This window comes from Anomaloglossus baeobatrachus, chromosome 5 (genome assembly GCF_048569485.1).
Source record: "Anomaloglossus baeobatrachus isolate aAnoBae1 chromosome 5, aAnoBae1.hap1, whole genome shotgun sequence".
Lineage (NCBI taxonomy): Eukaryota > Metazoa > Chordata > Amphibia > Anura > Aromobatidae > Anomaloglossus > Anomaloglossus baeobatrachus.
Window position 1 is genome coordinate 491,281,579 of NC_134357.1, and position 15,688 is coordinate 491,297,266.

The following is a 15,688-nucleotide window of genomic DNA, read 5'->3' on the forward strand; positions in this document are numbered from 1 at the left end:
GGCCATGTCCTTACGGTGGCAAACAGCGGATTGGCCGCTGGGCTCGCCATGGCCCCGCCCCCCCGCACGGATTGGCCGCTCGGCCTCACGGATTGGCCGCTCGCCTCGGCTCCTCCCCCCGACACGGATTGGCGCCTCGTCTCGGCTCCGCCCCCCCGCACGGATTGGCCGCTCGTCCAGGCTCCACCCCAACACGGAATGGCCTCTCACCCCGAGGTGAGCGCATGAAGGTCCTGCAGCGGCGGAACACACACACACACACGCACACACATAAGAACAGACACACACACACACACACACATCAGATCACACTCACTCTCACACACACCAGATCGCATCCACAAACTCACAACATCCCGTTATATCGCTTGCTTCTCGGCGGCGATCCTGTGCGTGCAGTGACCTTCCAGAACCTGCCGGAGGATCACATGGCCGGAAACATGTGGTATCTCCGGATGTTGTGATTGTGTGAGCGCGTATGTGCGATATCGTCAGTGTGTGTGTGTGAGCGTATGTGATCGGATGTGTGTGAGTGTGTTCTGATGTGTGAGTGTGTGTGTGTGTATGCGATCGGATCTGTGAGTATCGGCAGAGGAGCACGGCGTGCAGCACAGCTGCTGGGACCGCCCACCGGTGGGCACAGGGAGAAGTGGGGTGTGTGTGAGTGTATGCGATCAGATGTGTGCGTGTATACTGTCTGATGTGTGACTGTGGAGCACGATGGGGGGTGCGCAGCATGGGGGATGGAGCACGATGGGGGGTGCGCAGCATGGGGGATGGAGCACACGCATGGGGGATGGAGCACGATGGGGAGTGTGCAGCATGGGGGATGGAGCACGATGGGGAGTGTGCAGCATGGGGGGATGGAGCACGATGGGGAGTGTGCAGCATGGGGGATGGAGCACGATGGGGAGTGTGCAGCATGGGGGATGGAGCACGATGAGGGGTGCGCAGCATGGGGGATGGAGCACAATGGGGAGTGCGCAGCATGGGGGATGGAGCACGATGGGGAGTGTGCAGCATGGGGGGTGGAGCACGATGGGGGGGTGCGCAGCATGGGGGATGGAGCACGATGGGGAGTGTGCAGCATGGGGGATAGAGCACGATGGGGAGTGCGCAGCATGGGGGATAAAGCACATTTGGGAGTGCGCAGCATGGGGGATGGAGCACGATTGGGAATGCGAAGCATGGGGATGGAGCGCGATGGGGGGTGCGCAGCATGGGGGATGGAGCACGATGGGGGGGTGCGCTGCATGGGGGATGGAGCACGATGGGGAGTGCGCAGCATGGGGGATGGAGCACGATGGGGAGTGCGCAGCATGGGGGATGGAGCACGATGGGGAGTGCGCAGCATGGGGGATGGAGCACGATGGGGAGTGCGCAGCATGGGGGATGGAGCACGATGGGGAGTGCGCAGCATGGGGGATGGAGCACGATGGGGAGTGCGCAGCATGGGGGATGGAGCACGATGGGGAGTGCGCAGCATGGAGGATGGAGCACAATGGGGGTTGCGCAGCATGGGGGATGGAGCACAATGGGGGGTGTGCAGCATGGGGGATGGAGCACGATGGGGGGTGCACACCTCCCCCCAAAACACACACACCGCCACACACGCACTGCACAACACACCACACACACACACACACTGGGAACCACAAACACCGCCCTACACAGACAATGCCGCACACACCCAACACACAAACAGCGCGGCACACACAAATATACGCACAACACACACATTGCACAAAACATACCTCCCACCAAAACACACACACCCCACACCCACACAAACCGCGCAACACACACACACAGCGCTCCACAAACAACGCAACACACACAACGCAACACACAAACAACACTGCTCTCACCCCCCGCCACACCCAGACAATACCCAGAACATGTACAGCGCCCTACACAAACACTTGGTAACTACAGACAACATCTATATATATAACAAAAATCATACATTAACTACACAATACGTAAATTCTAGAATACCCGATGCGTAGAATCGGGCCACCTTCTAGTTTGATATAATCACTGTTTTCTCTGCTGCAGATATAGCTGTGCTCAGAATGCTGAACCGTGTACAATCTCATCCACACCACTGATTGGCAGCTTTGTGTGCACACACTGCAATGACAGAAAGCTGTTTATCAGTTGTGGGGGTGTGGTTGGGTGAGGAGGGCAAAAGACACCTAGTGCTGTAGTGATAATCTCTAGCTGATAAAATACTGATATTATTGAAACAGCAACACACGGTGTCATAAGTGACATCGCTGGAATCAGTGTCTCTGTCCATGCTGCTCTCAGATTACATAGCAAAAAACAGCTGACAGGTTCCCTTTAAAAAGATTTATGTAAAAACCTGATTTTAGGGGCAGTAGGAGATCATCTTGGCTGCAGTCTATCAAGGAATTATTCACATTAATGGTATTAAACAGATTTTTTAGAACTGCATTGGCAGAATTGTAATGTTATCAGATGTACAGGTGATTAGATGTGTGACAAAGAACTTAATCATACGTCTGCTTTACACATGCGTGACCTATCCATTCTTTTACAGATAGAAACTTTACTACGTATATAGTCTATGTTGCTCCTCACATTTACATTTCTTTTATGGTCCCACTTTCCCATTTTGATGCAGTGCATGGCTCATTATCGCTCTGTCGGGATACACCGCGATTCTAAAGCACAGTTTACGTTACTGGTGCAGAAGGTTGTGCACTTGTCTTGTAAGGCTCTGGACGGTGGTAAACAAGGCGGCTAAGTGACGCTGACCTGACTGGACGCGGTGACGGCTGCACTGAACTGCCATCGTCTAAATATCAAGTCTCTGGATACAATAATTACACCGGAGGTTGTGACATGAGTAAAGACAGTCAGACCTTGAAAAGCCCCTTTTTCCTGAATATTAGGCATACGGAAATTCTAATGGGTCATTGATTGAGGTCCGTGCCTCAGCGGCAATGTCCCTATGACAGTGCTTCCTCCAATCTGATTACTGTGATCAAATTAATTGTTTGAATAGTGGGTAAAATAACCTTCCATAGAGAAACAATGCAAGGTGGTGCTGCCTGGCCCATGGCAGGGTGGGCAGTGATAACGCATGAGGGCCAGAGACAGTACCAATGGGGCCAGTAAGACTAAGGCACACGGCATAAAAAGGGCTGCATGAGGTCCAAAACAAAATTATTTTTTCGCCATTGTCCATGGGTCAGGTGCAGCATTGCACCTCAGCTCTGATCAAATGAGACCAAGATGCAATGCCAGACACAACCTATTTGCAAGAGAGGCGCTGTTTTGAGGAGAAAAAAAAAAAGGCGTTCTTTGCTAATTTCCTGGGTGGGAAACGAAACCGTGAAGATCCTTATACAACAAAGATTGGTTGGGAACCATCACTATACACTTCAGCGATTTCAACGTTTAGCTCACTAGACAATTACCCCATCAATTATTCCATTTCTCAGAACTATAATAATAAAGTTCAAATAATGGTAATTTGATATAACTTATTTAGGGACATAAGTACAATACTTTAGATTTTAGGAGCCAACTTGGACCATCCAAGGGTCAGTTCAACTTCATAAACGAAAAATCATTCTGGATTTTTAAAAAAAAAAAAACAATCCAAAGTCTTAGGTTGAAAGTTTTCAGTTTTGGCTGACATGGGAAATAAAATAATCAGGTTTAGTCAGTAAAATCCACAACGACGCATTTCAGGCTGCCTTTGGCCCCTGAGCCGCATGTGCAAAGGCATTGACTATTTGACTTGTCATTGAGCGAAGATGCTATAATGGGCCCAGCAGAGGATCTGGTGATGAGATGATGTTTGAAGACAATGATGAGGCCCACCGGCTGAAGACAACCTCATCTGAAGTTGGCTGAGGAGCTGAATGCCTTCTGCTAGGGTTTACCTATTAATTGAGAAAATAAACCAAATGTCTTGTCTTTTTTTTAAAGATATTTTACGGTCTTTGTTCAAGAACAACAGCTGAGTTTCGAAGCGTTTATATAACTAGGTTTACTTCCTTAGGTGGATCCAAAGTTCAAAAGCCTTACAACACTAAGCGACGCTCCAGCGATCCCACCCGCAACCTGACCGGCCAGGTTGTTGCTGGATGTCACACACAGCAACATCGCTAGCAACATCGCTGTTGCGTCACAAAAGTCGTGCCTCAGCAGCGATGTTGCTTAGTGAGACGTGGCCTTTACACCAATCAACCCTGAATCACAAGGTCTCCCAGATTAACTTGACTTTCTTACTGTTGGTCAAAAAAAAGTTAGATCCCATTGCAAAATGTTTACTCACATTTTGCAATGGGATCTAACTTTTAGTTTTTTGACCAACAGTAAAAAAGTCAAAATTGTCTCTTGTTGTTCATCCCCACATAGGGTAAGAGGATCCGTCAGTGGGATGATGGTCTAACGCTTTGATGAAGTTCTCTAGTGGAAGACAACCTCATCAGAAGATCACTGAAGGCTGGTGACCACTGAAGGCTGGTGACCACTGAAGGCTGGTGACCACTGAAGGCTGGTGACCACTGATTGCTTGCCGGTAGGTGGTTTCATGGGTTGCTTCAATAATGTTTAATCAGTGATATGTGCTGCACTTCCTCCGTTGTGTATATCTGGAAGGTTTCTACTGCTACCATAAAACCATGTATTATTCTACCGTAGGCAAGAGCACAAGACTACCATTCATCTTGGGATTTTTTTTTTGTATATTCCAAGTGTCATTGAAGAACAGGTCCTACAGCATGAAGGATCATATTGCCTCCACGGCTCATAAAACATAACTTACATCCATATGTTGGGCTCACCCAGAGACTTCCTCCCTCAAATCGGCGATCCATCTCCGCTGCCATAACGTGCTGGCAGCAGCATAAATAAACCTTCTGGAAAAGGTCAGGAAATGAAATAAGTGACCAAATAAATAAATAAGAGCAGAAAATTGCAATGGAGTAAGTTCATGCAAATTTAATCAGCATACGCTACACCGCAGAGAGCGAGCGCCAAGGTCTAAGTTATGGGATGACAGCGGAGACCAGGTCTTGGGAGCCGCTGGCTACAAATGCTCATTTACAGTATGTCATCTGGTGTACAAGCAGCTGTAAAGAACAAGAAAAACACTGGTGGAAGTGAGGAGGGAGCATGTGGAGGGTTAATAGCGCTATAATAAAAGCTGAGAACACCCCGGGGCAGAGTGCATATTACAATGCTCAGGATCTTAATGAAGTCTTCATAAAAGGAAAAGAAAACATTTTCTTTTCTGTAACAAGAGCAAATAAACCATGTACTAGAACAAGAAATTAAGAAAGAAACAAGCAGCCAAGAAGAAAGTAAAGCTCTGCAGATAGAGAGGAGACAATCACTTATCACTCCCTGTAATTAAATATTACTACCCAACTGACCCAACTAGACAAAGTGAGGGAGAGCTTGAGGTGAAGGCTGTAAGATGCAATGTCGGTTGTCGGAAAGAGATAAAACTGGCACAAGGGCGAGTAGAGGGTTAGGCGGGCGGCTGGTCCAGGCCGAGGGGGCGGGTAAAGCGGCCAGTCAAGGCCGATCAGCCAGGTGGGCATGCCGAGTGGCCGGTTCAGGCCGAGGGGGCGGGCGACTCAGCTAGGCCCAGGCTGGGCCAAAAGATGGAAAGGCAGCAAGGCAAGAGGCCGGATGGGTAAAAGGTTGGCTAAGCAAAATGAAAGTAGACCGCGTATGTTGATGGACAAGAGACTGTTTGGAAAAAGTTGGTATGGCAAAGTGACTATGAATGGGGGAGGGAGATCAACTAGGCTGGTTGAAGGACCAGAGACAGATCATATATGATGTCACTGTAAAGTGATCCAACACGCTGGATAGGTAGGCTAGATGGGGGGACAAAAGATCGGCTGAACAGAGGACAAAAAAACGGCCAAGTTAGAGGTCAGCTAGGCAATTGATCAAGATACTGGACTGGTAAAAGTTTGTGCCAGAAGGGCATAAACCTGGCTATGTTGAAGAGCAAGAGGTCAGATGGGTGAAAGGCTGGCTTAGCAGATGGACTAGACCCAGTAGAGGAGCAATAGGTTGGTTGGGTAAAGGATAAGCAAGGCAGAGGGACCAGTGGGTTGCGTTTGGCAAAACAGCCAAGTGAATGAGTAGGGAGGCAAAGGAGAAACTTATTTCCCATATTTTGCACTGTTTTATTTCCTCCTTTCCCAGCAGTAACACAACTTTATTAAGCTACATGCCAAAATGAAATATATTTGCAGAGACGGGGAAAGCCTTAGACAGATTGGAAATAGAAGAGGATATAAATGGAAAAAATATACTGAAAACTAAAAACTGCAAAATCAATACAAAGCCTTATCACTGCGTCCCTAGTTACTAAATCCACAATTACAGAACCTCCACATCACATGGCCCCTTCAGAATGGGTGTAAGGACTGTGCACGATCACTGCCCACTCATTAATTTATAGTGAGCAGCACAACAACCCCACAGCTCAAAAGACAATTGATGTCATCGCTGTATTATCTCGCTTCCTGGCCTGTAGATTAAATTTTCAGTATGGATTCACAAATCTATATGTACGATATGACTGCTTTAGCCGACTGGGTGTGGGAAACCTAGATGTTATCAGAATAAATACTCTGCAGAGACCATAAGAGACTTTTTAACCTTTTATCACATATAGTGAATACACTTTGTATAGTCACAACAGCTCCATAATACTCCACCACTGTTTTGCGGAGGTATTCTCACTTGGAACCGATGTGCGTTACCCAATGCATCGTACCTAAATAAAACCTCTATATAGAGAGGCAAGAAACTGAAAACCTCTATATAGAGGGGCAAGAAACTGTGAAAACCTCTATATAGAGGGGCAAGAAACTAAAAACCTCTATATAGAGGGGCAAGAAACTGTGAAAACCTCTATATAGAGGGGCAAGAAACTGTGAAAACCTCTATATAGAGGGGTACGAAACTGTGAAAACCTCTATATAGAGGGGCAAGAAACTGTGAAAACCTCTATATAGAGGGGCAAGAAACTGTGAAAACCTCTATATAGAGGGGCAAGAAACTGAAAACCTCTATATAGAGGGGCAAGAAACTGTGAATACCTCTATATAGAGGGGCAAGAAACTGTGAAAACCTCTATATAGAGGGGCAAGAAACTGTGAAAACCTCTATATAGAGGGGTACGAAACTGTGAAAACCTCTATATAGAGGGGTACGAAACTGTGAAAACCTCTATATAGAGGGGCAAGAAACTGTGAAAACCTCTATATAGAGGGGCAAGACACTGTGAAAACCTCTATATAGAGGGGCAAGAAACTCAATACCTCTATACAGAGGAGCAAGAAACTGAACACCTTTATATATATCAGTATATTTACATCAGTGATTTTGATTCCTGAAAGTTGTATAGACTCTGAAACGCGTTGAATAATAAAATTACGAAGATTACTTCTCCCAAGTGATTTCCTCTATCTACAAGGCAGCGTGGATTAACCCTTTCCTTTCACTCCACGTATACAGATTCATCTCCTGGGTCGGCAGCAGCCATTGTGGTCATCATTTCTGCTTTGTTGGTAGTTGTGACCCTCACAACAACCCTAGGTGAGTGCTCCTGTGCATATTATCTATTTTTCACCTGGAAAAGACACCATCTGTGCCTTCTTTGTCTCTTCCAGAAATAACTATAACTAAATCCTCTATATAGAAGGGCAAGAAACTGTGAAAACCTCTATATAGAGGGGCAAGGAACTGTGAAAACCTCTATATAGAGGGGCAAGAAACTGTGAAAACCTCTATAGAGGGGCAAGAAACTGAAAACCTCTATATAGAGGGGCAAGAAACTGTGAAAACCTCTATAGAGAGGCAAGAAACTGAAAACCTCTATAGAGAGGCAAGAAACTGAAAACCTCTATAGAGGGGCAAGAAACTGTGAAAATCTCCATATAGACTGGTAAGAAGCCCTCTATGGGTACCTTCTCAACTGTGTGTACAACTTACAACTTTCATACAGCATTACATAACTGTGTTTGAGCCATAAGTAATGAAGCACTTAATACAGGAGTCTTCTCATCTTGCATGCAAAGGCCATCACATCATCAAAGGGTGTGGGGTTCGTCATCTGGGATCCCCCACAGGACCGGAAAGTTATAAGGTTGTAGTGCAATATCCTCTTTAAGTGAATGGAGGAAGTATTTCAAGAAATAAAAAAAATTAGAAGGGGACCAGAACTTCCCTCTTTGTTTTCAGGGACCCCTACCATTTAAAGTGAAGGCATCTTTATGAGCTGGAAAACCCATTTTTAAAGAGGATGTCTTAGGTCAGCCATTATAAGCAGTGAAAGCTGGTCCTTAACCATGCATACTTCTCAAATGAATGACGAGTTGTCTCATTCTTGTGGCTCGTATGAGGTATAGCCTCTGAAACAACCCTGAAAAGTAGACCCACAGCATTACAGACGGTGTATTACAAAACCTTGTAGACCATCTTCAATACAGATGATTGACATTACAATCAGGTGACGACCCTCAGGTGTCCCTTTAAATCTCACTTAGGCTATGTGCGCACAGTGCGTTTTTTCGCGGTGTTTTTGCGCGTTTTTCGGGTGCGTTTTTGCCCTCAAAACTGCAGGACTTTGCTTCCCCAGCAAAGTCTATGAGTTTTCATTTTTGCTGTCCGCACAGATCTGTTTTTTTTTTACCTGCGTTTTTGAGTTAAAAAAAAAATAATGGACATGTCAGTTCTTTCCTGCGTTTTCCCCCCATGCAATGCATTGGAAAAACGCAGCAAAACGCAGAGATCAAAAACGCAGCCAAAAACGCAGCGTCAAAAAGACGCAGTGTGCGAACCTAGCCTTACACTAGCCATATAATTGGCCGCAGTAGAACAATACATATAATAGAGCGAGAACCTGATTATAGGAGCTCGTCATCGCTCCACAAACATATGCGAGAGAACGGTTCCCCGGGTTGGAAGGGCCTGCGGCATAGCTAGTGAGTGGCGACGTACATCTGTGTGCATTGCTAAGCAACATCTCACAATGCAGACCAGACATAAAGGATGTAACATTGCAGAGACCGCAACAACCTGGGAGCCGTCCGGTCCTGTGCCGTACATCCCCGAGTCGCGTCCATGGCGAGCGGCCCGATTGTTTTGTTTAAAGCATTTACATGAAAGCAATCCGGGAGATCTCCATACGGCCGGCATTGTTTTATTGTGGCTGGCACATCAACTTCAGTTTATTACTGCAGGAAAAAAAAAAAAAGTCTTGAGAGCGCCGTGGAGTGCAATAAACCCATACGTGCCTTGCTTGGTAATGATGCCCCTTCCAGAGTGATCAGAGGCAACGGCAAAAGGGGACTCTCTGCTTAACCCACTGCTTGCCCTGGGCGAGCTTCACAGCCGGGCTCGGCAGCTGATAAAAGAATCTCAGGGAGCAATTAAATAAAAAATGTGAAACAGACGATCAAAAGGCTCTGGTTAAGTCCCGGGGCGGCGGAGGACGCGTACACGGAGAGGCGGGCAGAACGGCTCCTTCGTGTATTCTCAGCATGGGGTCACGGGCTCGCTGGGCACCTGCTGAGACGACCAAGGTCTAACTACTGCTCGGATGCGAAACTCAAAGGAGATTTCCCACTTGAAGGGAAAACCAGTAATCAGGACTGCATCATCTGTAGGGGACGACATGAGTGCAAAAATAAATCCCATTAGCATGTAAGGAAGAATTAAAAGGGGTTGAGCAGATAAAAACAAAGGTTGGTTCTCTTTTTACAAAAAACAGCGCCACTTTGAACCACAGGCAGTGCCCGGTACTGCAGCTGGATTCCATGGTGAAACACTAAGCTCCTCAGCATCCCCCAGTGATGGCGAGAGGCAGACAAGTTTACCAATTAAAGCTGGATTTACACAGTGTTTTGTGCGTTGTTTTTTTTTTTTTTTTTTGCATGTTATTGTTTTATAGCTTTAACACTAGAAGTCCCAGGAACTTTGAGCTCCATAGGGTTCCAATGGTAGAAATGTTAAATGACCACTCTCTGGGACTTCTAGTGTGAAAAGATGTTTTAAACATCATATACTAATACAAATGTATGAAAAGCAGTGGGGGGGGCAGAGAAACCAAAAACACACACATTATATATTATACAGTGCTGGCCAAAAGTATTGGCACCCCTGCAATTCTGTCAGATAATACTCAGTTTCTTCTTTAAAATGATTGCAATCACAAATTCTTTGGTATTATTATCTTCATTTAATTTGTCTTCAATGAAAAGAAAAAAAAAAATTGTCATAAAGCCAAATTGGATATAATTCCACACCAAACATAAAAAAGGGGGTGGACAAAAGTATTGGCACTGTTTGAAAAATCATGTGATGCTTCTCTAATTTGAGTAATTGACAGCACCTGTAACTTACCTGTGGCACCTAACAGGTGTTGGCAATAACTAAATCACACTTGCAGCCAGTTGACATGGATTAAAGTTGACTCAACCCCTGTCCTGTGTCCTTGTGTGTACCACATTGAGCATGGAGAAAAGAAAGAAGACCAAAGAACTGTCTGAGGACTTGAGAATCCAAATTGTGAGGAAGCATGAGCAATCTCAAGGCTACAAGTCCATCTCCAAAGACCTGAAAGTTCCTGTGTCTACGGTGCGCGATCAAGAAGTTTAAAGCCCATGGCACTGTGGCTAAACTCCCTAGATGTAAAAGGAAAAGAAAAATTGACGAGAGATTTCACCGCAAGATTGTGCGGATGGTGGATAAAGTACCTTGACTAACATTCAAACAAGTTCAAGCTGCCCTGCAGTCCGAGGGTACAACAGTGTCAACCCGTACTATCCGTTGGCGTCTGAATGAAAAGGGACTGTATGGTAGGATACCCAGGAAGACCACACTTCTTACCCCGAGACATAAAAAAGCCAGACTGGAGTTTGCCAAAACTTACCTGAGAAAGCCTAAAACGTTTTGCAAGAATGTTCTCTGGTCAGATGAGACAAAAGTAGAGTTTTTTGGGAAAAGCCATCAACATAGTTTACAGGGAAAAAAAAGAGGCATTCAAAGAAAATAACATGGTCCCTACAGTCAAACATGGCGGAGGTTCCCTGATGTTTTGGGGTTGCTTTGCTGCCTCTGGCACTGGACTGCTTGACCGTGTGCATGGCATTATGAAGTCTGAAGACTACCAACAAATTTTGCAGCATAATGTAGGGCCCAATGTGAGAAAGCTGGGTCTCCCTCAGAGGTCATGGGTCTTCCAGCAGGACAATGACCCAAAACACATTACAAAAAGCACTAGAAAATGGTTTGAGAGAAAGCACTGGAGACTACTTAAGTGGCCAGCAATGAGTCCAGACCTGAATCCCATAGAACACCTGTGGAGAGATCTCAAAGTGGCAGTTTGGAGAAGGCACCCTTCAAATCTCCGGGACCTGGAGCAGTTTGCCAAAGAAGAATGGTCTAAAATTCCAGCAGAGCATTGTAAGAAACTCATTGATGGTTACCGGAAGCGGTTGTTCGCAGTTATTTTGGCTAAAGGTTGTGCAACCAAGTATTAGGCTAAGGGTGCCAATACTTTTGTCTGGCCCATTTTTGAAGTTTTGTGTGAAATGATCAATGATTTGATTTTTGTTTCATTCTCCTTTGTGTTTTTTCATTGCAAGCAAAATAAATGAAGATAATAACACCAAAGAATTTGTGATTGCAATCATTTTCAGAAAGAAACTGAGTATTATCTGACAGAATTGCAGGGGTGCCAATACTTTTGGCCAGCACTGTATATACACATTAGCACTCTGAGCATTGATCTATGGAGTAAAATATATACAATATATATGCATACACACATTATATATATATATTATACATATATACATACACACATATACATATATATATACATACACATATACATATATATATATACATACACATATACATATATATATACATACATATATACATACACATATACATAATGATGCTATCTTAGGCTACAATTTAGATGGCCTTTGCCTAGTATATGCCATTCAGAGGAAAGGCCAGAGTTGGACGCCCACCAGGTCTGCATGATGACAAATCCTAAGGCTATGTGCCCACGGGACTCTGTATCTGCGGATTTTTCTGCATCAAAATCCGCAGCTTTCTCCCGGAATCCGCACCTTTTCATAGGTGCGGATTTTGCGATTTTTTTTTTAATTCAATTGAATAGGCAAAATCCGCACGAAAATCCGCAACAATAATTGACATGCTGCAGATTTTTCTGCACGAAAATCCACACGATTTCCGCTGCGGAAAAATCCGCAGCGTGGGCACAGCATTTCTCAAATGCCATAGAAATGTCTGGGGAGTACCGGTGCTGCAGATTTCTGGAAAATCCGCAGCTTTTCTGCGAGAAATCCACGGCAAAATCCACGCATTTTCCGCAGCGTGGGCACATAGCCTAAGGCCATGTGCCCACGGGCGCTCGTACCTGCGGATGTATCCGCAGGTACGGCCGCATGTTTCCCGCAGCTGCCCGCTGGCATCCGCAGCTATTTTTAGCTGCGAGTTTCCAGCGGAATAGCTGGGGGAAACATGCGAACTTTCACGCGATTTACCTGCGGACGTCCCGGCCTCTATCTCCATAGCGGAGGGCCTGGATCTCCGCAAGTAAATCCGCATGAATAATTGACATGCAGTTAGGTGCGGCTGAGGGATCTCCGCAGGAGATTCCGCAGCGTGGACACAGACACTCCCCATGTCCCATAGGGTAACATGGGGAGTGTCTGTACATGCTAGAGCCTGCGGATTTATCTGGAAAATCCAGAAAAATCTGCAGGTTTTCCGCGGCAAACTCCGCCACAAAAAGCTCCCGTGGGCACATGGCCTAAAAGTGACTACACTCAGATAAATGTGAAAACTGCCAATATCGGAGGGAGCACCAACCATCTAATGATTAGGGAGGAGTCTGGACTTTTACTTGATCCATCTGATCTCTTGGGAGATCACCCACCGCGATAGGTGTCTGGCTACAGCAGCTGCACAGCTCGGCCGATGGGAGCCACGAGTGGTAATTGTTCGATTGACTATTATATAAAGTGAATGGCCGGCCCAAGGAGAAGCCATAATTATTAAAAGGTCTTGAAAAACCCTCTTAACTGGCTAGTTCTGGAGCTCAGCATCAGGAAAACAAAGCTCCGACATGTGAAGAGACATCATGAAAACAGTAAGTAAACAGTTGCACTTTTCAGAAAACTTTGGACACGTCATGGGGGGGGGATTCCAGGTACAGAGACCTCTACCAAATGCTACATTCAAGATTTCATAGACTTTCTATGGAGTCAATCTTCAGCTTCAGAAGAGGAGTGCTTAGCACTTTTGCATTAACACTTTAGTGTTGGGCGGTGGTCTTGGCACTCGCACCTCCAGTCTCAGACAGTGAAGATACACTTTAAGCTCCCAATCTCCAAACCCTGTCCTGCTTTGTGAAGGGTGTTTTCAGATCCGTCGGTGGATGTGAAGTCCCTGCTCCACCACCCGTAAGTTCCGCCCTGTATGAAAACAGCCAGGCCTAGAATTTTTTGGTGATTTGGAGAATGTTTTTGGAGTATCGTTGCTGCGGCCCTCAGACAATACGTGTTTTGTATGAAAAGAGACAGAGCTGCTCACAATGCTGACAGCATCGGCTGCACTTGATGAATTCGAGAACACCGCCTAGCTAAGCCGGCCATACAGCACTTGGCAGCAGTCACTAATTGCCTTTAAAGTACCTTCATGGCACAGGACGGGGCGAGCTGCTGCCAGCTACGGTTCGGTGATGTCCTGTCCAAATGACTGATTCATCCTTCTCATACCTCACACCTAAGCGGCATCCAACCTCAAGATCGGATGCACTGAGCACCACATTATCAGACGCCCACCCCCTCCTAGTATAGACTACTTCTGCCCCCAGTCTTGTCATTTTATCATTAGTGATGGCCCCAGTTCATAAGTGTAGGATTTAATACAGATTTTGGAGTCAAATCCGATGTTTCCAGTGATTGGAAAGAAAGGGTCCTGCAATCCAGTTTACAAATAGTGAGGCGTGTTAAAAATCAACATGCCCTCCGACGTTAGCGGCAGAGTCTGGACACTTCCAGATGGTCAACCAATCCTGCCAAATATTTGGACATCATTAATCTAATGTGTATGGCCACCTCTACACATTTGTAAGATGCACATACATCAATTTACAGGGTTTTTTTTTGTACGCTTTTATATAATGCAGTAGATATGAGGTGCTATAAAAGAGTGCGCCGCCCTGCAGGGTGCCGGGAGAACTGCCGGGAATTTAATATCAGAAGTACCATGAATAATGAGACTCGAGTAGTGGCCGTATGTTCAGTATATGCTGTATATTTCTCAATATATAACCTGTACATTTTAATTTATAGGGGTCACTAACACAATAAAAATAATTAGATCTTAACGTGGAAGGAAAACAAAAACTATACTCATTTCCCAACTACGGTCCTCTGCACTTTATACAGTGCCCCTCCTCACTGGTATTCTGGCATAAACACCCAGCAGGGGGCGCCACGTGACTATTGCCATTTGGTGGTCGCTGCAACCTTCTCATTCCATATGAATATGTTTGGGTGACAACCAGGGTATCTCCTGCAGGTTGTCCTCCCCTCATTTTTGCAAGACGTCCTCCAGCCACTAAGCATTGTAGCATTTTTTTTTTCAATCCCAATCAACCTATTAATTTCAAATATTTTCCATCAAATTGACCCTAAAGTCCAATTCATGTGACTCCTTGCTATACTACTGACAACTATACTGAATTAACCCCCCACCCCCACAACCGTGTAACGTAGGGTGCTAGATTTCTTGCCATAAAGACTCAAGTTTTTTTTGTCTGACATGACACGGTTGTGAACAAACTGGACGAAAAAAGAAAATGATTAAGCTGGGATTCATTCGGGGGATGACGAGAACACTCTGTAAGTTGTATTAAACTCACCCGTGGCTGCCAGTTTTCATATTGCTTTTGCAGGTTGGCCCCGATGGTTTCCAAAGCTTTCTGGGGACCCATTGCCAGAGGATCTGTGGAAATAAAGAAAATAGATGACAGTTCTCAGCTGTAAACAGCTCAACACACAAAAAAATCCAGTCCAGCCTGTACTGTAATAAAGTAGAAAAAAAAACGCTTTAATAGATAGATATGTACGGTGCCTTGAAAAAGTATTCATACCCTGTGAACTTTCCACAGTTTTACAGATTACACCCACAAACTTGAAATCCTAATAAGATAACTTTATGTGATAGAAACACCACAAAGTACAAAGTATGAGTAAAGTGTAGAGGAAATGATAGCTTTCTTTTCTAAAAATATAAATCTGAAAATTGTTATGTGCATTTGTATTCACCCCTGTGTAATATGATACTCCTAGGTGACCAATTGCCTCCAGAAGTCACTTGAGTCCACCTGCGTGTTTTTTCTTCTCAGTATAACTGCAGCTGTTCTGTGAAGGTCTCAAAGGTTTGTTTGATTACATTAGGGATCAAGCAGCATCATGAAAACTAAGGAACACACCAGACAGGTCAGGGATAAAGTTGTGGAGAGGAGTAAAGCAAGGTTAGGTTATAAAAAAAACAAAATACAGCCCAAGCTGCGAACATCTCAGGAAGCATGGTTCAAGCCATCATCCAAAAATGGAAGAAGTAT

At 45.3% G+C, this 15,688-nt stretch overlaps 1 protein-coding gene across 1 annotated transcript in view; it reads right to left on the reverse strand.

The window, feature by feature from the left end:
- Positions 1-15,688, reverse strand: part of RPTOR (regulatory associated protein of MTOR complex 1) — a 364,764-nt gene that overhangs the window by 206,482 nt on the left and 142,594 nt on the right. The window contains exon 3 of the mRNA XM_075351789.1: positions 14,984-15,066. Coding sequence (XP_075207904.1) covers positions 14,984-15,066 — 83 coding nt within the window. The remainder of the gene's footprint in view (positions 1-14,983; positions 15,067-15,688) is intronic.